Raw genomic sequence first — 18,690 nt, 5'->3', positions numbered from 1 at the left:
ATTTTTGTTACAGGCATCGGGAATTTTCGTCTTTTTTTTTTGCCTCTGACTGACCCATGCATGGTACCACCTTGTCTGCCTGCCTATGCGGGAGTGTCCGACGTGATTGTGATCTCAGACATTAATAGAGCGATACTTGGAATAATCTCACACTTACTATAAATTCTCAAGTACCACTCTAGTGTTACCTTCATAACCCCACCTCCCACTTTTGCAGGGAGCAATTTGAGAATGACATCAGCCATCGTGAGCTATTCTCAACAAGTTGCGCAACGCCGTGTCATATAAACCTCCAGTGTCCGACGTAACCCGCAGCATCACAATACCTGTGTTCTAATCTTTTAACTATCATGTCAATCTAATTCTTCACTTTCTTTCAAACACTGTCAACTTCCATATAATCCTTTCGCGACAATGTATTAAGTTCGGACCTAGCCACAGAAAGCATGTGCGCATAAGAAAATCTCCAACGAATACCAATTGAGCTCGAAAACCATGAGACACTATCGTGGCTCTCTCAAGAGCCTCCATAGAATCCCCTCTCGATTCAATAATCTCACACGACTCCCACGAAGGCGATTGACGCCTCGTCAACACCGTCAATTTTGGACTTCGCATACCAAAGGTGATGCCAAGCAAGAAGAACAACAACGATCGACGTTGCCAGTAGCAGTAATCACCGGCGGACTTTTCATCTGGTGGCTTTACCCTTCTGACGACTTTGCACAGCTCTCCGGCAAACAAGCAAAATTACGCAGCGACCAGCACTCAAAACAAGACAAGAGCCGAGATACGAGTCAGAACTCCGAATCAGACTCGGACCAATCGGCCTGGGCCAATTTCTCTCGCCGTTTTGAGGCCTTCTCCGCACTGAACAGTGTTGAGTTCTCCTCGTTTCCCGATAAGATCGTCAACTCGTTACTCCCAGAATGGTCCAGACTCATACCCGGATATGTTCGCAAGTTACAGCGCGAGCTATCCATGTCACCAGGCTCCTTAGCCGACGAAATTTGGCGAGACGCCCATGATCCATCAATAAATCCCGAAATCCAATATTCCGCCACAGTCCGAGTATCCCCAGACATTTGTGACGAAGAGAAGGAGTATTTATCCAGGCGGAAACGAGTTGCCAGAGTTGGCTTGGCCAAATACCTTGGACTCAAAGAGGATGAGGTTCACCCGGACGATGTTCCTACAATCGCCATGTGTGGCTCAGGAGGAGGTCTGAGGGCGCTCATTGCAGGAACAGGCTCGATCCTTGCGACAGAGGAAGATGGCCTATTCGACTGTGTGACATATACATCGGGCGTGAGCGGCTCATGCTGGCTTCAAGCTCTGAACCTGACCTCGTTTAACCAAGGGAGCCTCAAAAAACTCATCGAACATCTGAAGGCCAGGTCTTCCACTCACATTGCTTACCCACCCGAGGCATTCCAGGCGCTTGCCTCTATGCCTACCAACAAATATCTTCTGAGCGGTATGGTTGAAAAGCTCAAGGGTGACCCGAAGGCCGATTTTGGCTTGGTTGACGTCTACGGCGTTCTGCTAGCAGCAAGATATCTGGTCCCTAAAGGAGATCTCGGCGTAAATGACCGCGACTTTAAGCTTTCAAACCAACGACAGTATGTCCAATATGGACAGCTCCCGCTACCTATCTACACTGCCGTGAGGCACGAAATTCCTGACCTCCCTGAAGCTTCTAAACAGGGGCCTATAGAAGCTGAAATCGCCAAGGAGAAAGCCAGGAAAGAGGCTTGGTTTCAATGGTACGAGATCACTCCCTATGAATTCTTTTGTGAAGAATTCGGTGCCGGTATTCCTACCTGGGCCCTGGGCAGGAGATTCAAGTCAGGTCGCGATATCGCTCCAGAGGATGGTTTTCATCTTCCCGAGATCCGATTACCGCTACTCATGGGCATCTTTGGTAGTGCATTCTGTGCTACTCTCAGCCATTACTACCGAGAGATCAAGCCTCTTGTTCAAGGGCTAACTGGTTTCGGCACTATTGATGAACTGATCTCGACACGAGACGATGATCTGATCAAGGTACATCCGATCGACCCTGCCAAGATACCCAACTTTGCCTATGGTATGCACGGAAAACTCCCAAAGACAACCCCTGAAAGCATCTACAACAATGAGTACATCCAACTCATGGATGCTGGAATGTCCAACAACTTGCCCATTTATCCTCTTCTCCGACCCGGCCGAGATGTTGATGTTCTTGTCGCATTTGATGCTTCTGCAGATATCAAAACTGATAACTGGCTTTCAGTCGCAGACGGATACGCTCGCCAACGTAACATCAAAGGCTGGCCAGTTGGAATTGGTTGGCCCAAGCCAGGGGAAGCCACATCTCAAGTCGTTGAAGAGCTCGATGAAGCCCAGGCCAAATCTTCACGTGAGGCGGAGAACAAACTTCGAGAAGCCAAGGAAGAACAAAAGGAACTGCGCCAAGAAGCTCATGAAGAAGGCAAACAAGTTATGGCCGAGAACGACAAAACCAAATTCGAGCACGGTGATCAAGAGTCCGGCGATTTGGGATACTGCACTGTCTGGGTCGGAACAAACCAAGAGCGCAGTTCTAAGCCACCTCCTCCCTCAAAAGCATTATCTGGTGATAACTCGTGGCAACTGATGGAGCCGGAGGCCGGCATTGCCGTCGTCTATCTGCCATTTATCTCGAATGACAAGGTACCCGGCATCTCTCCCGGCACCACGGACTACCTCAGCACATGGAATTTTATCTATACCCCTGAGCAGATTGACAACGTGGTTAAGTTGGCACGAGCGAACTACAACGAAGGAAAGCAGCAGATCCGAGATACCATTCGTGGAGTGTACGAACGCAAGAAGAAGCTTCGCGAGGAAGCTGAAAAGGCACAGCGAGAAAATCGCTATAGATCTCTTGTGAGGAGAGGAGAGGGTGTCCGTCTGGGCGAGGGCGACCATTTCAGTTGAGCCTGTAGTGGCAAAAATCATTGGTAAAGGAATTGTTTTGATTCATAAGACCATGTATCTAGTATACCCATTTGGGCGTCAGCGACGCAGCGTAATGCAAAAAAAAAGCTATTTTGACTCGCCATTGTCGAGGAGTTTTGTCATTGTTCTACATTGTATCGTACATTGACATTTCCCGACCCGATTCTCTAGGGTCCTATGCTCCCATGTAATTTTTATACACTGCCCAACCTGGGCGAAGAATTCATTATTCACATACAGGGTCGACGCCTTACACCGTCCCTCCGCGTACATATATATCCAACACGATGACGCCTCTTTTTAGATAATCTCACCAATATCAATATGAGGGGCCTTCCAGGGCTTAGCACCCTGCTCGTGCATATCACTTGGTACCCTGACCTTGTTACCAGGGCTGTAGAGGTACCACGCCTTGAGAGCGTTCATCGAAGCCTTCCACCTAGCAAGGTCCAGACTAGCACCGGCGCCTTCACCAAGCTTCTCGGAGTTACTGTAGATGCCAACAACGAACACGGGAGTTCGTGAGTGACGACCTGTCTCACTCTCGAGACGGGCAATGGGAGCTGGGAAGCCTTCGCGGGCACAAAGTAGGGCGAGTTCTCGTGTGGGCAGCTTGAACTGGAACATGGTGGAAACATCGACTTGTCGGGAGAGGACGTGAGACTTGACAAAGTCTCGGGCGGCGTCTTGACCGGCGTGGGTGTAAATGGAACCGACAACGGCCTGAACAAATGAAGAATGCGCCTCATGCTGGTAGTACTTGTATGCATCCTCACCAGTCTTGGGTTCTTGGATGGGATCGCCGAAATCGTCATCGAAAACCACTCGGCTGCTAATTCCACGGCGGGGCTGAAATCGGTCGGTATAGGCGGCCTCTTGACGCACATATCCCCATCGAGTTTGCATGCCTGAATCCTTGGGTGCCCATTGTAGCAGACCAGGATCAACCTCCTCGCCGGGAGCAGCAGCGGCCTCAACACCCCATCGACGAGCTATTTGATGCAGAGATTCCTTTCCAGCGAAGGCACGAAGAGCCTCATAGAGGATGGTCATTGGCAGACGAGGCCATTTGCAGACAAGGTATTCGAGGACGTGGTAGTTGATGAATGTGCTGCCGAGGAAAGCGAGGTTCGAGTTGTTGTAGCTAGGGTTCTCGTCGGCCGAGGGGACGACGAGGGTGCGGGCGAGAGTCTCGAGTGGGATCTTGTTGGAGAGGGATAACCGGGCATGGAGGGCAGCAAGCTTAGCCGACTCTACCGCGCGTTGGTAAGGAGGAGAAGGAAGAGATTGAGGTTTAGATGAGGCGTTCTCAGTTTCAGCAGCGGTAGCCGAAGTGGTCTGTCGTCGAGTCGTTTGCAGAAAGGCCTGTCTCGTGATATTGATGCCGCCGCGGGCTTGGGTTTGGGCCTGCAGCAATTGGCCGCCCCATCGATCGAGCCGTACCCGCTTCATCGAGCCAATTTATTTCCCTCTATCCCAAATATCTCCAAGTTCCCTTCTGTTCGTAATTGGGGGCGACGGGGGAGGGAATTGTCGCCTGTTCGTTTGGTCATCGACGGGGAAAAAGTTCTGCGCTACAAGCCTAGAGGCTAGAGTCGTGTGAGCTGGGGTGTGGTTGGTCGGAACAACCTACGGCCCGCTGAGCGTTTCTCCCGGGCGAACCTTGGAAGCTTGGGATGGGGACCTCACCTGTTGGTAACCGGCCATTCGACATCAATTCAACGTCGCCATTGCGCACCCCGATCCTCTCCTTTACGTCCATTGATAAGTCATTCAAAATGGTAAGTGATATTTTCATAGTCCTGCATGATCCTGCGCTGACAATTGACCTAGGGCGGCGGCGGAAAAGTCCCGTAAGTCTTCTCACGAACCGACGCACCGAAAGAGGCGACCGTATCTAATCCGTATGCTACGACAGTTACCCTAAGCACGTCTGGTCCCCAGCCGGTGGTTGGTACGCGCAGCCTGCCAACTGGCGCGGCAATACTCTGATTGCTGGTGTCGTCATGGCCGGTATCGTGGCTGTTACTTGGAAGTTCAGCTCTGAGCGAGAACAATGGGCGCACCGACCTGAGCCAGGTCAATGGTACGCCAGCCGACAGTACGTTATTCGGTCCCGATTTGCGAATGAGAGTGAAAGTGCTGACGTAGGAATGTAGCTGGTCAAAGCAGTTGAAGCAGTGGGATGCGGAGGACCGTGAGAACTCAACAAAGAGCGAATAGAGTCTGGATAAAAAGACCTGTGTATATTTCTGCGACAGCTGAAGACAACCTCGAGTTAAAGATCAATATTTGCGGCTCCTTGATGTTTTGTGGTGAAACCGAAGCGCTGATACCGTTTGTGAGGATTCTGCCTATGCACAATTGAATTGGAGTTTAATGGCAATTTTCGAACTCTTGGGAAGCTGGGCCACTACTTGTGATGTTCGACTTCACCAGCGTGTTGTACTGCTGGGAAGTGAGTGAATTGCTGGTTTACACATGTCTTGATGGGCAAATCAGAGCATTTCTAAATATGCTTATAAGAGAGGGTATATCCGTCCTAAATCCGCGCTATGGACATGGTTTTGGCGTAATGAGAGGCACAAAGAAAGCTCGTTGTGTCTGGATCTATACAACTCAACTTACCTTTATCTACTGGTAATTCTGTAAAGTCATGGATTCAAAGTATACAGGTGGTTTCTGTCTTGTAGAGCTTCATATTGGGTGTCATGCCTGGCATCCATGGATTGGGTAGTCTTCTCCTGGGACTCACCTCAACTAACTCCAAGAACTGACTGGTTTCATTCGATGCCTCAGATGATATAGAATTTGTGTGTATGATGTGCTATGTTACCACTAAGACATTTCGCTACTGGAAGAAGACCGCGTGGCATAGTCTCTAGTTTGTGTGATCCAGCAATCGATCCTTGACATGAACTACTGGGTAGGTAGGTACCTTTGTATGTAGTAGAGCAGGACAGGGAAATAGATGGCCCTGAACAAGACTCTACCCGATTTCATCTTGGACAAGATTGAAGTTGAGCAGAGGTGTCCAGATAGAGGTAAAAGCAAAAGACTGTATATCTTTGTCCATTTTATGCGCAATTATAACTGTGCTCTTATTGTCTGTCATTTACGTATTGTAGTACAAGGTCAGGTAGTATCTTATTCTGCTGATTTCGAAGAAACTTCAACAATTTTCGACACGCTTCTAAGTATAAATTGGTTAATGGGGATGAATAGAAGCAAATGAAAGTAGTCTGAATCTTTTGAGTCCTTTGTATTTTAATATCCGCTCTTGTTCTTGCAGTGCTGAGAAAGACATAAAGGGCAGCGGAGTGATGAGTATGGGCACCAAACTCTTTGATATGATGATGGTGATATAGCCAATGAGTGTGCCTCATATCCTCATTGCCTGATCCGATGCATCATGACCAATAATAAGTGCATTTCATTGTGATCCGGTTGTGAATCATTGGATATCAGCCGTCCTCAAGACGAACTGTCGTACATCTAAGAGGCAGTACATCCAGCCCAGACAGCCTGCAGCGTGCCAGAAATGCAACACTTGCAATGCCTACGCACCTCCAATCAGTCTGGTACAAGTCTCGGGTCCAGGGGTACTTCATGGACGCAAGGATTAAACTGTCTGAGTCCACTTTAAGCCGCTGCCATTGAGGTCACTACCGACCCTTGTACAGCTCCGCTGGCTTATTGAGGCTTCAAGGCTGCTTTGCGTTGTCATCTTTGTATGCCGATTTCCCCTCTTTTGTATCGATTTGTTATCAATAACTTGAGATTGATGGGAGTTTGTTTTGTAAAAGATAAGATTCCACCGGCATTTGTTATTTGTTGTACGGGGAAACCTCAGGCCTGTCGTCACGTTTTGACCTGGTTTGACCTCCGATCTCGTTCCGCCAGTATCGACCGTCTTCCAGAGCCTAAGCCACAACTGTCAGTGCATCCAACTAACTACCTACAATACCTACACTTGACCTACCAAGCTCCTGTACCTCAAGGTCCTCCCATACTCCTCCATTCCTACGAGACATCACTCTACCTCTTTTCTCTTTTCTCTCTACATTACGCTCTTCATTTTCTGTTTCTTACCCTTTCTGTTCACATAACACTCCTCGACTGGCCCACCCTTGTCTTGGCACTGCATCACCGTTATTCTTTGCCGTTTAGGTCATTTAGTTCGCCACCGCCCTAACGCTGGATAACCAGACCATTACCTTTACATTGCCAACTTTCTTAACGATAGCCTCGTTTGGGTTCGAAAGGGGGCTGGCGTTTTCCTCGTCGTTTGTTCAACCAGCACGATCTGACTAACGCATCACCGCTTCACGCGAATTTCCAACCTCAACATCCGGACCTGCCGCAAGAGCTTACCTCACTCTAGCGCTCGGTCCATTACGCCATACCTCGGCCATCGCTACAAACGACTTCTTATACCAACCTTCAGTCTGGCGTCCCGAGCTTTTCGCCTAGCCGGCCTTGCTGTCGGCCTTGGTTTGAGTGCCTTGACTGCCTATCAGCGCAATCAAGCGCAACAGATGTCTTCTCATGCCGAAAGGCATGGCCACCTCGACGCGACCGCGGGGCGTGAGGTAGTGTATTGCCATGCCTGCACCAACGAATGGTATCGAGATGAGGATGGCTTGACATGCCCCGAATGCCGTGGGGAGATCACGGAGATTGTAAGACTTGCACCAGACCCGTTACATCCCCCGCTTGCTGACCATGAATCTTTAGATCGACCCTGAGAACGATCCCCGCGACCTTGGCCACCATTCCTCCGGTTCTACTTCACCAGAGCTTCACCCTTACGATTCGGACCCTGATGAAGCCGATATAGATGAACACACCAATCAAGGCTTTGTATTTCGACAAAGCATTCGGGAGGGACCCGGTCACCATCACCACCATGATCCTGCCTATGTTCCCACTTTCGAGAGCTTTGTGAATATGCTTAACGAATTCGGAGCGCGGGTACCTGATGGCAGATCGTTCTCCCATGGACCTGGCGAGCATGGCGAACATCAAGGTCACGGAGAACACGAACATCAGGGGCATGAAGAACGAGCAGGAGAAGGAGAACATGCTCAACCGAACTTTGCACGTGTACAACGGGCGACTTTCACTGGACCCTTTGGCTCCGGAAGAACTACCATAACAATGATCTCTACACCTATGCAAACAACCCACACTGGGCCCCCTGGTGCCTCTGGTGCCGCAGGACTCCAAACATTCCAAGAGTATGCACAACCCCTTCTGCGACGTCCCGACGGACCAAGGGGTCTACGGGTTACAGCCATTTCATTAACCACGGGAGCTAACCAACGTCCCAGCATATTTTCAGACATACTACGCGATGTCGGGGCACCACCAGGTCATGAGAACGCTGGTGAAGATGGCACGGGTGGTGTCCATCCACCTGGCTTCGGTCGAGGACTACAAGATTTGTTGAACCTCCTCACCCCAGGAAATGCTGTGCATGGTGATGCAGTGTACTCTCAAGAAGCTCTAGACCGGATCATCACTCGGCTCATGGAGGCCAATCCCCAGTCAAATGCGGCGCCTCCAGCTTCAGACGAAGCCCTTCGGAATTTAGAGCGTAAACCTGTCAACAAGGAGATGCTGGGCTCTGAAGGTAAGGCAGAATGTACCATCTGTATCGATGAGATGAAAGAGGGAGATATGGCCACATTCTTGCCCTGTAGTCATTGGTTCCATGAGGAGTGCGTCACACTTTGGCTGAAGGAGCACAATACGTGCCCTATTTGCCGAACACCAATCGAGAAGAATGACCGGGGTGCTAGCAATAACAGCGGTAACAACAACAGCAGCGGTAGCAACCAGTCTCAAGGACCAGCTTCAGGACCTAGCTCCGACCGACCGAACCCTTTTGCAGCCCATATGCCTAATGCGTTCAACTCTGGTTGGGAGACATACAACTGGACTTCTCAGCCTCACAACCACTCGCGCCCGGCACAACACTCACGACCCCCTAGTCAGAGCCAAAGCCGCATCAATGAGGTCCTGCGAAATATCTCACAACGAGAAGAGAGAGACCGTGAATATGACCGCGAGCGAGATCGCGCCACAACATCTGGGTACAGTTACGACACCTCTCGACTGCAACGTCGCAGCTCCCATTCCCCCACCAGTCCTCGTGCGCGAGCTCCTAGTGAGCATGGCGCGCGTATGAGACAAAGAAGCCCTTCCCAGAGCAGTCGACGATCGACGGCAGATTCGGACCAACAATCTCGAACTGGCGGTCACGGTCCCATTAGCTGGCTCCGTGGCCAATTCAGTAGAGGACCAGGTACCGGATCACCACGAGACGGAAGTCGGCAATAGGATGGCCACTCACAACCCTTTGGAGGAATCGCATTGGGTACGATATCAGACGTCCCGGTTCCTCGTTTGTTAGCTAGCTGGATTGAAGAAAATAAGAGGCTCATCAGGCGGGTCGCACGGAGGAGAAGACATGCGGGCATCATGGCACTTTGATACGGCGAAACAGGCATCGGACTCTGGAAACAGAACACTGAGCTCAAAGGCTTAACGTTTTATGTACAAATAGAATAGATCGTCAAAGGGGACGAGGGGATGGATTGAAATTAAGCTGCGAGCGGTATTGCTAGTTATATAAATGGACGTCAGGGATACCCATACTGAAATGAAGATTGAGATTGGCCACTATCGCTGTGATATATGTTACTCTGGATTAAAGACGAGCTAAGCGACAGCCAAGTTTTTGGAACATCAGTATAACCTTTGATACCACAAAAGGCACTAGAGGTCCTTGACAATAGGTAAACACAACAACTCCCAACCCTAGATAGACAATGCAGAGATTTCCTAACCAGATACCGCCTAATCAAACACATCCGTAGCGAAACGCTCGTTTCTGCTTCTCTCAAACCAAGCCCTTGCCTTCTCCTCTGTCGCACCCTTTCCATCATGTGTTTCTTCTGACCTCTCCATGGCCAAACGAACACAGATATCCTCAACTGCCTTGCCGATCTCGCGGCTTCCACAGATGAACACCTTGGCGCCTTGATCCCACACCTTGAACACGTCGGAACGGTCGTGGTAAATACGATCCTGGACGTACTTGCAACCTTCAGACTTCTCGGTAGCTCGAGAGTAAGCACGGCGCACATCCACAGCTCCCATCTGCTCCCAGCGTGCTAGCTCTTCGGCATAGAGGTCATCGTTCTCAGGGTCGCGACAGCCGAAGAAGAGAAGAGCAGGAGCAAGCTTTCGGCCGGCGGCAAGCATAGCGGCGCGCTCCTGAATGAAGCCACGGAAAGGAGCGAGGCCAGTTCCAGCGGCGACGCAGATGATTGGGGTGGTCTCGGGGTCACTGGGGAGGTGGAAGGCTGCGCTAGAGGCGCGGACTGAGACGTGGAGTTTGTCGCCGGCGATGAGTTGAGAAAGGAAGTTTGTGGCGACACCAACATGGCGACCCTGGCCAGAGAGCGAAGGGGCGTCGAGTAGGGAGTATGTGAGGGTGAGTCTGCTGGGGTCGGCAAAGGGAGAAGAAGAGATGGAGCTAACAATGTTAGTATTTCGTTCTGTTGCAATTTTTGAGATGAAACTTACTATTGTCGGACTCTCATGGGGGGAAGCATGACGAGATATGAGCTGATGGGAAGCGCAACAGCTGGGTATTTCTCAAGGAGGTCCAAAACTGAGACCTTCTTGGCCGAGACGTCTTCTTGATAAGCATCACCAGCAAGTCTCTCGAGTTCCTGGATGATCTTCTTGTCCTCGGTTGCTTCGGCCAGAGCGAGGATGTTCTGGAAATGTCAGTAGAGCTCAAATGTCAGTGATGATTGCACATACCCTCTTGGTAGCTGGCTGCGACAGCTCCACGTAAGCACTGAAAACGTCAAAGGCAGAAATCGCGATATTGGTAGGCAGTGTAGTGGGACCATCAGATTGAATCTTCAAGAAAGAGTCCCAAGCCAGAGAAAATCGTCGGAAGACTCTTGAGACTGTCTTCCTTGGGTTCAGGGGAAGGATGGCGAGGTAATCACCAGCCTTGTAGGTCATGCCCGAAGGAAGCTGAATCTCAATGTGCTTCTTGGCGGGACCAGACTTTGTAAGTGTCTTTTCTGATACCACCAGAGCTTCCTCGACGTCTTGACGAAGAGTGGTCTTTCGCGGTGTTGTCACTTCGACCAAAAGACCTCTTTGTCCATTGGCCTCATCGTCTGTGACGTTGTACTTTTCTTTGAGAGCGGGCCAGAGAACAGTATCTTCCCAAGCTTCAAAATCACTGAACATGTCACTTGTAGCAGCGTCGGCACTACCCAGAGGAACAAGACGGGTACCGCCTCGCTGTTCGAGGGTAGTGTCGACGAGCTTGGGGATTCGAAGGAAGGTATCAACCCAGTCGTGGTGGCCACAGCCAAAGACGGCGTAAGATACCTTGTCCATCTCGTTACCGCTCAGATCTTCCATCCACTTGATGAAATGGGCGGCATTAGAAGGTGGCTGTCCCTCGTATGAAGCAGTGACGATGACGACGGGTCGGTCTTCGGGGAGGTTCTGCTTGGCCTGATCCAGGGTACCAACGATTGATGCGCTGAAGCCATGACCAGCCGCGTCTGAAGCAAGTCTGTTAGCGAGAGCCTCGCAGGTGCCACTGTTGGAACCGTAGTAAATAGCCATAGGCTTCCCGTTGCTGGCCTTGGCTCCCTTGGATGCAGGAGTCTTGGTGTGGGAAGCGATGCTAGTAGCAGCACCCTTTCCAGCCAGTTGACCCTCAAGGTCCGTGGGGGTCATGCCATGTCGCAGAGTACAGTTGAAGAAGAAGTTGTCAGGCTTGATGGTGAGGTTTTGCTTAATTTGCAATTCGTAGTTAGGATCGGTCTGTGTAAAGTTGAAGTTTTGGAACAAGAGGGCCATTGCGAGGAGACTTTCTTGCCACGCGAAAGGTCTTCCGATACAAGCTCTCTTACCGTTGCCGAAAGGCTTCCAACAGTTGGGGAACTCCTTGTTCAACCTGGCGAATTCTTCGTCAAGCATACGTTCGGGAACAAATTTTTCGGCATCAGGTCCGTACACGACGGGGTCTACGTGCCCTCTTGACAGGACAGAAAGGACAGTTTCGCCCTTCTTGATGAGGTATTTGCCTCCGAGGAAGGTGTCTTCGATAGCCTCGACACCAAAACCGGTGATCGGAGAGCTGATTCGGAGGGTCTCTCTCAACACGGCGCTGAGGTAGGGGAGCTTGGTGAGGTGTTCCACGGTGACAGGCTCGCGGCCGATGACCTCGTCAATCTCCTTTTGGAGCTTGTTGTAGGCCTCTGGGTTCTTGAGAAGGTGATACATGGCGAAGGATAGTGTGCCAGACGTTGTTTCGTGACCAGCGATGAGGAATGTGATAAGTTGGTTGGTGATGTTGTCGTCGGATAGCTTTTCGCTTGTTTGGGGGTCAACGCCCTCAAGCATAGCAGTGAGCAAATCCTTTCTATCAGTGGGGTTCTGCTTTCGTGTCGCAACGACTTCATCTGCCACTGACTTCATGAGAGCAATGTCGGCGTAAAACTTGTCGTTGGCTGCGCGGTAGAGAAAGTTGGGTGCGAATGCAGGTCGCCTGTTTCTGTTTCCTGACTCAAGTAGGAAATCGCCCATCGCTTCAATAAAAGGATGCAGTTCCTCCTTGTAGTATGAGTTGAAGCGGAAGTCCATGGCACAAAGAGCCAAGGTGTCGAGTGCCAAGCGAGTGAAGTTGTCACTGGCGTCAACTGGTGTGTGAGGGCCATGGCGAGCCAGCTTCATGCACAATTGATTGGCAATCTCATGCATTTCTGGAAACATGTTTCTGATACTCAGAGGTCCGAAGGCAGGAATCAGAATTCTATGTGCCTTGCCCCAATTGGGCTCGTCCTCGAATGCTGTGAATAATCCATCGTGGACACCTTCTCGCACGACCTAATGACGCTGGTTAGTGGTGCCTTTTTGTTTGTGGGTGGTATAAACAAACACTAAGAACAGACTTTAATGTCTTTTTGAAGCGCTTTTCGTCGCAAACCTCGTTGATAAAGGCGTTGCTTGAGACAAAAGTGGGCGTTTTTGCTCCAAGATGCAGTCTGAAGATGGGGCCTGTTGAAGGTTTAGTGGCGGTCAAAAAGCAAGGCGAGTGAGGTCATTCACCATAAGTGTCGGCCAGACGGTTGAGATCATTGAGTGGGTTCGTCTTGAATTCACCCAAATTTCCAATGAGAGGATAGCCAGGAGGCTCAGGAATGGGCACGGATTCAGCCATTGTTGTGTGTGAAGAAAGGTGAAGATGTGGGATGGATGAAAGAGTATTCGTTCTCTTAAATATCAGCACCTAGTCCAGCTAGATTACAGAGCTTCAGCTCGTATGAGGCTTGGCGTGTCTGTGTGAAGAAAAGTTTCTTAATCGTGTTTGGTTAGTGTGGGATGTGTGTTGACGTGGATCAGTGAGGGGAAGGACGACTGGAATTCCGTATTTAAAGTATTTTGCATTTGTTGAGAAGACATGGATCTCCTTTATATTCTGTCTCAAGAAATAGCTACTTTGATAAACGTCATGGCACACGGCGAATGCCAATACCGACGGACTAAGGAGCCTCAAAATGACCCAAATGTTCTTATTCTAGACTATGCATCAAACTCCGGCCCCGTCCGTATCAAGTGCCGGTCATTTTGACCAATAATGGGGGACGCATTGCATCAAGCTACTCAACTTGGTAACGTTGCCGTTTCTGTCTCTACTGTTCTCCTATGCCTCGGCCGAAGCCGTGTAGATCCACACTTTTGCAGCACCGAAATCCGTCTAGCGGCGAAAACGGTAGGATTGTATTCCCGAATCCCCTTCCCAATCTCTCCAACGGAGATGGAAACGGAGATGGAAACGGAACTATCAATGAGAGTTTTCGAATGGCTTTTCGAAGCAAACATTTGGGAGTTTGGAGTTTGCTTGTCAACGTAGACCAGTTTGAGTTAGCACATTCCTCATTCATCATCTGTCTTGGGTCTAGGGTCGGCTTTGCCTCTATTGCACTTATTCCTAGCCAAATAAAAGAAACACTGCACAGAAAGAATACTGACAGCATCTACTAGGTCTCTAATTACGCGATATCATCAATATCGGTTCTTTAAAATGCCACCTTGGAGTCTGCTTGAACGGCCCGTCGGCGTTGTAGATCCTCGATCGGAGTTTATAGACCCCCGGTCCTCCGATCTTTTGACATGTGCTTAGCGTTATCAGTCACTTTAACTGCGGATTGCTACTAAATTGCTTGGCTTATCGTCCTACGACATCAATGCTCTTCATTACCCACCACATATTTATTATAACGACTCCAAGTTCAATGTCGTCAACTACGTACGCAGGTTGGATTCGGTTGAGGGTAGTGTGAAACAGAAAAGCTGGCCTTTGAGTTATGGGGTACAAAAATAAATAGCCTAAGAAGTCTTGTCTAAATATCATAAACTAACCTAATAATTTTGTCCCTTTTGCTTTCAGCTCCCAAGTTTTCTGTTACCCTGAGGCGAGGCCACAGCCCGGCACCAACCCTATTTCTTCATTACCCTCGTGTACGTCAACTCGGACTCTCCGCCGGCAACAACCATACCAGCCACCTGTCCTATTTAGTCTCTTCACAGCCTCAGGCGTACTTTTCAAAAACAGCCTATAAGGAACACCATCAATCATTCTAAGGCTGATTGCATCTTTACAGAGTATGTGGCACAGTGGTGAAGCATCCAAGTTTATCATTATTACTCAATCAAACGCCAACAAAATGTTGCCCACATTATTCATCAGACTTACCAGGCCCCATGCTCTTGTTGCTCCTATCCACGTACCCCCTTTTAAGTATATATAGACTCAGTAACAGCGTTGACTTGAAGTCCCCATTCTGCCATCTCGGCTTCAGACAAGAACTCGAGGGGGAACCAGACGAGGTGTCCCTTTATTTGCGATAGCTTCTCTCTCGCGTCAGCTACCGGGAGGAATTGGTCGAAAATGTGGCCTGCTTTTACACCCTTGGGAGGTAGGTATCTATCGTAATCTTCGAAAGTCTTGACTGGAAGTGAAGTGTTAGTTATGAATTGAGATCAAGGTTGAGATTGAGTTGAAGGTTGAAGGGTAAAAGTGGGGGTCCCACAACGGGTAGGCACAAGATGACCAAAATAGATGACTAAAAGGGAAGGAGTGTATCAAAGTGGAAAGAGGATTTCCTCCACGGAGTAATAAATGAGAAGAGATGGTATAACTTACTGTGGTCATCAGGATCGGCATGGAAAAGATGTCGGAAGAGCATGGTGTTTTTGTCCGCTCGGCTAGTCCACATGTCCCAAACCTCGTCGCTGAGGGGATCCTCGACAAACTTGTAAGACTCGTCCTGGTCGTAGATATTGTTTTCAGGGTTGACGTTGACGGGCATGGCGTTGATGTCCTTGGAAGCATCATGCTCCTGAGGGGGCAAGAGACCCATGTGTTCACGCCAGAGGTAGCGACGAAGTGTAGCCGCATGGTAACCAGCTTCATAAGGCTGGCCATCCATGACACTAGGAATCAAACGAGTATCCTCCATGACGACACTCAATTCGCTGTCGTGATCGCCGAGCTGACTTCGATCGTTGAGGTTACTGCTTCCACAAACGGCGATTCTGTCATCAACAAGTAGCAACTTGCCATGAATGTAGAGCTCTTCTTGAATCCAGTTCTTGATTTCCGATTCGGGGTCTTCCTCGAACCAAGGTTCGGCCTTCAAACCTTCGCCAGTACCAGCCATCGCGTGGTGGGCGACCGATGATGTTGTGTGGACGTTTTCCGGGGGCATGGCAGCCTCGAACTTCTTTCGGGCCTCCATCGTCTTCTTGATGTCTTCGTCAAGTTCGCCCTTGTTCTTGTCTCGCCTCATATGCTCGTCGCCCTCGGAATCTTCTGGGTCGTATGAGCCGTGGATACCCTCACTCATGATCTCCTCGGCTTCAGCACGTTGTACCTGCTGGTAGCTCACACCAGTCTCCTTTTCAGCCTTGATAATAGCAGGCGTCTTGTTGAGACGATCGTAAGATCGCAAGTTGAAGAAGAAAATGTACTTGGTGGGGTCAACACCCTCAGCGCGGCACTGGCCAAAAATAGAGTGTTCACCACGGCAAATAGATTTGTACTGGTAATCCATGATAGCACGCGTGCCCGTAGCAGCTTCCTCTCGTAGATCTCCAGCAAATCCGGGGATTGCGGGGATGAGAACGATAACGCGGAATTTGCGACCCTCCTTGGCGGCTCTGACAACTGCATCGACGATAGCACGGCCAATCTGGTTTTTAACCGGAGCCTGCTGGTCACCTGTCGCTGTGATAAAGAACTGGTTCTCGATGTAGACGTAGTGCTGAGCCTTTGAGATAATCTCAATGTATGCGTTCTGGATGCTATGGTCTGTCAAGATACCGCTGCTCCAGTCGGCGCTTGACCGAACGATTTGACAGTTAACTGTGCCCATACCCTCAAGTTTTTTTTCACTCAGGGGCGTGTAAGGGTGTCTGACGTAATCTCCAACTGGATGTTTGGGGCGCTGAACTCCAACGAGGTCCTCATCCTCGCCCTCACGGCCCTCCAACATCAACCAGTTGAATCTTTCATCACGTTTATATTTATCACGCTTTACGAAATTCCAGCGAAGAATGAAGTGCTCAGCTACATCATAGCATGAAGGGCATTCAGGAGAGTCAGTTTGGCGTCCTGAGAAGGTGTGGGGTTGAAAATCGACATACCTTGGATGCACATCGCCACGTCGTGCCAGGGCATGCGCCCGAAGTCAGCCTTGCTCAATTCATTATCCTGCCAGCTGTCCACTTTCTGAAAATCCATTACACGGTTGTTATTAAAGTCCTGGCCCGGCCAGATCTCGTCACGAACGTCGGTAGGGTGGATGTCGGCGAGAGGGTGTTGGTGATTATCCCAGCGTCCGAAGCAGAGATCAAGACCACCAACAAAGGCGATTTCGTAATCAATGACAATGAATTTCTCATGGTGAGCCCAGTACCAAGTCATGTCGCTGAGAAATAAGTCAGTAATAGCTTAACACGGTTGGTGATGATATCGCCAAGTCTGGCACAGGCACCACAACCCCGACCGAAGCTGCGATATTTCTGCAGCTACTTATTAGCTTACCCAAAGTTTTCAAAAACATTATGATCGGGGTGCCGGGCGACATGGATGTTTCCGTATCCAGGGGTGCCCTTGGGGCAGAGCCTCCTCAGCGCATGCTTCGTATGAGCCGAATTGCAAGTCAAGGCCTGTTCAACCTCCTTGTAGACACAAACGTAAATTTGGACACCAGCTTCGGCCTTTCGCTTAATCAGTTTGTCCAATCTGTACTCCTGCTCCTTGTACGGGGGGCGGCGGAGGAAGAGCTCGGGTGACAGCCACCAGTCGGCAATGTATATAGACTCTTTGGCGTTTTCGAGGGCGATAGAAACAGCCCAGAAGTAGTCCCTACCATCGACGTACCTGACAAGTTAGCTTCCGGTTCAAAAACAATGTCAATTGACTTACCATTTCACGCGGTTGCCGGCGCGCATGGGGAAGTAAGATTTGTAGCGGTTCTGCTCGCAGATGGCGGTGCGCTTTTCGTCGCAACGCTGCTCATGCTCTTCATCGTGTCTGTGATTTTTATTGAACTAAGAAACACGTGTGTAAGCTTCACGGTTCGAGGTATCGATTCGGTCGGCGATCGCGACAATGCGACACTATCAATTGGGAAGCGCGCAGCATACCAAATTTGCCAATTTGCCAATTTTATGTTTTTGGTGAACTAGATGCACTTTCGCATCATGCAGCTTGAGTTTCTCCATCAACGACTCGGTACGCTTGTGTTCCCCCATTTTAACAGAGCTCTAGCGATCTGTAGGGGTCTTTCGAATGAGAAAGCAAACTAGGAGCGCTCAGATCGCTTTGCGCCGGTATTCGGCAGCAGATCGATCGGAGAAATATGAGGGGTTGGTGAGATTTGAGTGAGGGGACCAAATGGAGGGGTAATGAGACGGAAGAAGCAAAGGAAGAAGAAGAAAGAGAAGAGAAGAGACAGAATATACGAGGGTGACAATGCCTTTAGTCTCTTGAGAAGAGAGTGACAGTAATCAAAAGGCTTGGCTTAACTAGGGACAGATCCTCACGCGACAACCCAAAAGAAGAGCCAAACTCATCTCAGGTTAATGGTATAACTGACTACAGCTCTTAGAGCCTGGCGATGTCATCGAACAAGCCAAGCTCAAAATGCAGGAAAACAACGCCAAGCCGGCGATACGGCGCGCAAGAACTCTTGGATAGCATCTTACAGGCTCAAACCAGGGACTTTTCCCTCTCTATTGCAGGCAAACATTAAGCCTCGGCCAAGCTAAACAAGATCACGGCATCCGTCATGACCCGCACACATCAAGCGGAACACGTAATGGGCTACGCACAGGGCTGAAAGGGTCGTATCACTAACCAACCAATTGACTTGAGAATACCGCATGAAGCTTTTCATGGTCTCCCTTGCCGAGCATTTCATTAAGAGAACAAGCAACAACGAGAAAAAGCTTGCATTGTAACTCTAAAAATAAGAAGAACCAGTCATGCCATTTCAGTCTCATAGTCCCGTTTATCCCCTGGATCTGATGACGTCAGAAGCTATATCCTGAATTTTGGCCTGTCCTGTCACAAAAGTTCGTGACGATCAG

General features: G+C 49.7%; 7 protein-coding genes across 7 annotated transcripts; 3 read left to right on the top strand and 4 right to left on the bottom strand.

Moving 5' to 3' along the window:
* The first annotated feature begins 139 nt into the window (after positions 1-139).
* On the top strand, positions 140-3,086 carry EDB82DRAFT_487103 (acyl transferase/acyl hydrolase/lysophospholipase). Its single transcript, XM_025730418.2, has one exon. The coding sequence runs from the start codon at positions 496-498 to the stop codon at positions 2,959-2,961; it is 2,466 nt and encodes an 821-aa protein (XP_025589545.2). The 5' UTR covers positions 140-495; the 3' UTR covers positions 2,962-3,086.
* EDB82DRAFT_487102 (mitochondrial 54S ribosomal protein mL44) lies at positions 3,087-4,694 on the bottom strand. Its single transcript, XM_025730419.2, has 2 exons — positions 4,672-4,694; positions 3,087-4,564 (listed from the first exon to the last, which is right to left on the bottom strand). The coding sequence occupies exon 2, from the start codon at positions 4,432-4,434 to the stop codon at positions 3,283-3,285; it is 1,152 nt and encodes a 383-aa protein (XP_025589546.1). The 5' UTR covers positions 4,435-4,564; positions 4,672-4,694; the 3' UTR covers positions 3,087-3,282.
* EDB82DRAFT_487101 (uncharacterized protein) lies at positions 4,604-5,624 on the top strand. The gene is made up of 4 exons (XM_025730420.2): positions 4,604-4,763; positions 4,816-4,835; positions 4,901-5,083; positions 5,142-5,624. Exons 1-4 carry the CDS (start codon positions 4,659-4,661, stop codon positions 5,203-5,205), a joined length of 372 nt encoding a protein of 123 aa, XP_025589547.1. The 5' UTR covers positions 4,604-4,658; the 3' UTR covers positions 5,206-5,624.
* A 1,747-nt stretch (positions 5,625-7,371) lies between these two features.
* EDB82DRAFT_51261 (uncharacterized protein) lies at positions 7,372-9,745 on the top strand. The gene is made up of 2 exons (XM_025730422.2): positions 7,372-7,664; positions 7,720-9,745. Exons 1-2 carry the CDS (start codon positions 7,521-7,523, stop codon positions 9,325-9,327), a joined length of 1,752 nt encoding a protein of 583 aa, XP_025589548.1. The 5' UTR covers positions 7,372-7,520; the 3' UTR covers positions 9,328-9,745.
* On the bottom strand, positions 9,657-13,489 carry EDB82DRAFT_487090 (bifunctional P-450:NADPH-P450 reductase). The gene is made up of 5 exons (XM_025730423.2): positions 13,141-13,489; positions 12,971-13,089; positions 10,822-12,918; positions 10,579-10,775; positions 9,657-10,528 (listed from the first exon to the last, which is right to left on the bottom strand). Exons 1-5 carry the CDS (start codon positions 13,250-13,252, stop codon positions 9,847-9,849), a joined length of 3,207 nt encoding a protein of 1,068 aa, XP_025589549.1. The 5' UTR covers positions 13,253-13,489; the 3' UTR covers positions 9,657-9,846.
* On the bottom strand, positions 13,490-14,478 carry EDB82DRAFT_487089 (uncharacterized protein). The gene has a single exon (XM_065608300.1). It carries the CDS (start codon positions 14,067-14,069, stop codon positions 13,725-13,727), a length of 345 nt encoding a protein of 114 aa, XP_065465612.1. The 5' UTR covers positions 14,070-14,478; the 3' UTR covers positions 13,490-13,724.
* EDB82DRAFT_487084 (uncharacterized protein) lies at positions 14,479-18,152 on the bottom strand. The gene is made up of 6 exons (XM_065608299.1): positions 17,746-18,152; positions 17,525-17,649; positions 17,141-17,479; positions 16,741-17,024; positions 15,239-16,684; positions 14,479-15,044 (listed from the first exon to the last, which is right to left on the bottom strand). Exons 1-6 carry the CDS (start codon positions 17,851-17,853, stop codon positions 14,830-14,832), a joined length of 2,517 nt encoding a protein of 838 aa, XP_065465611.1. The 5' UTR covers positions 17,854-18,152; the 3' UTR covers positions 14,479-14,829.
* Between the last annotated feature and the right edge of the window lie 538 nt (positions 18,153-18,690).

Source organism: Fusarium venenatum (assembly GCF_020744135.1).
Source record: "Fusarium venenatum strain MPI-CAGE-CH-0201 chromosome Unknown EDB82scaffold_1, whole genome shotgun sequence".
Lineage (NCBI taxonomy): Eukaryota > Fungi > Ascomycota > Sordariomycetes > Hypocreales > Nectriaceae > Fusarium > Fusarium venenatum.
The sequence above is the reverse complement of the archived record's forward strand: the minus strand, read 5'-3'. Positions and strand labels throughout refer to the sequence as shown.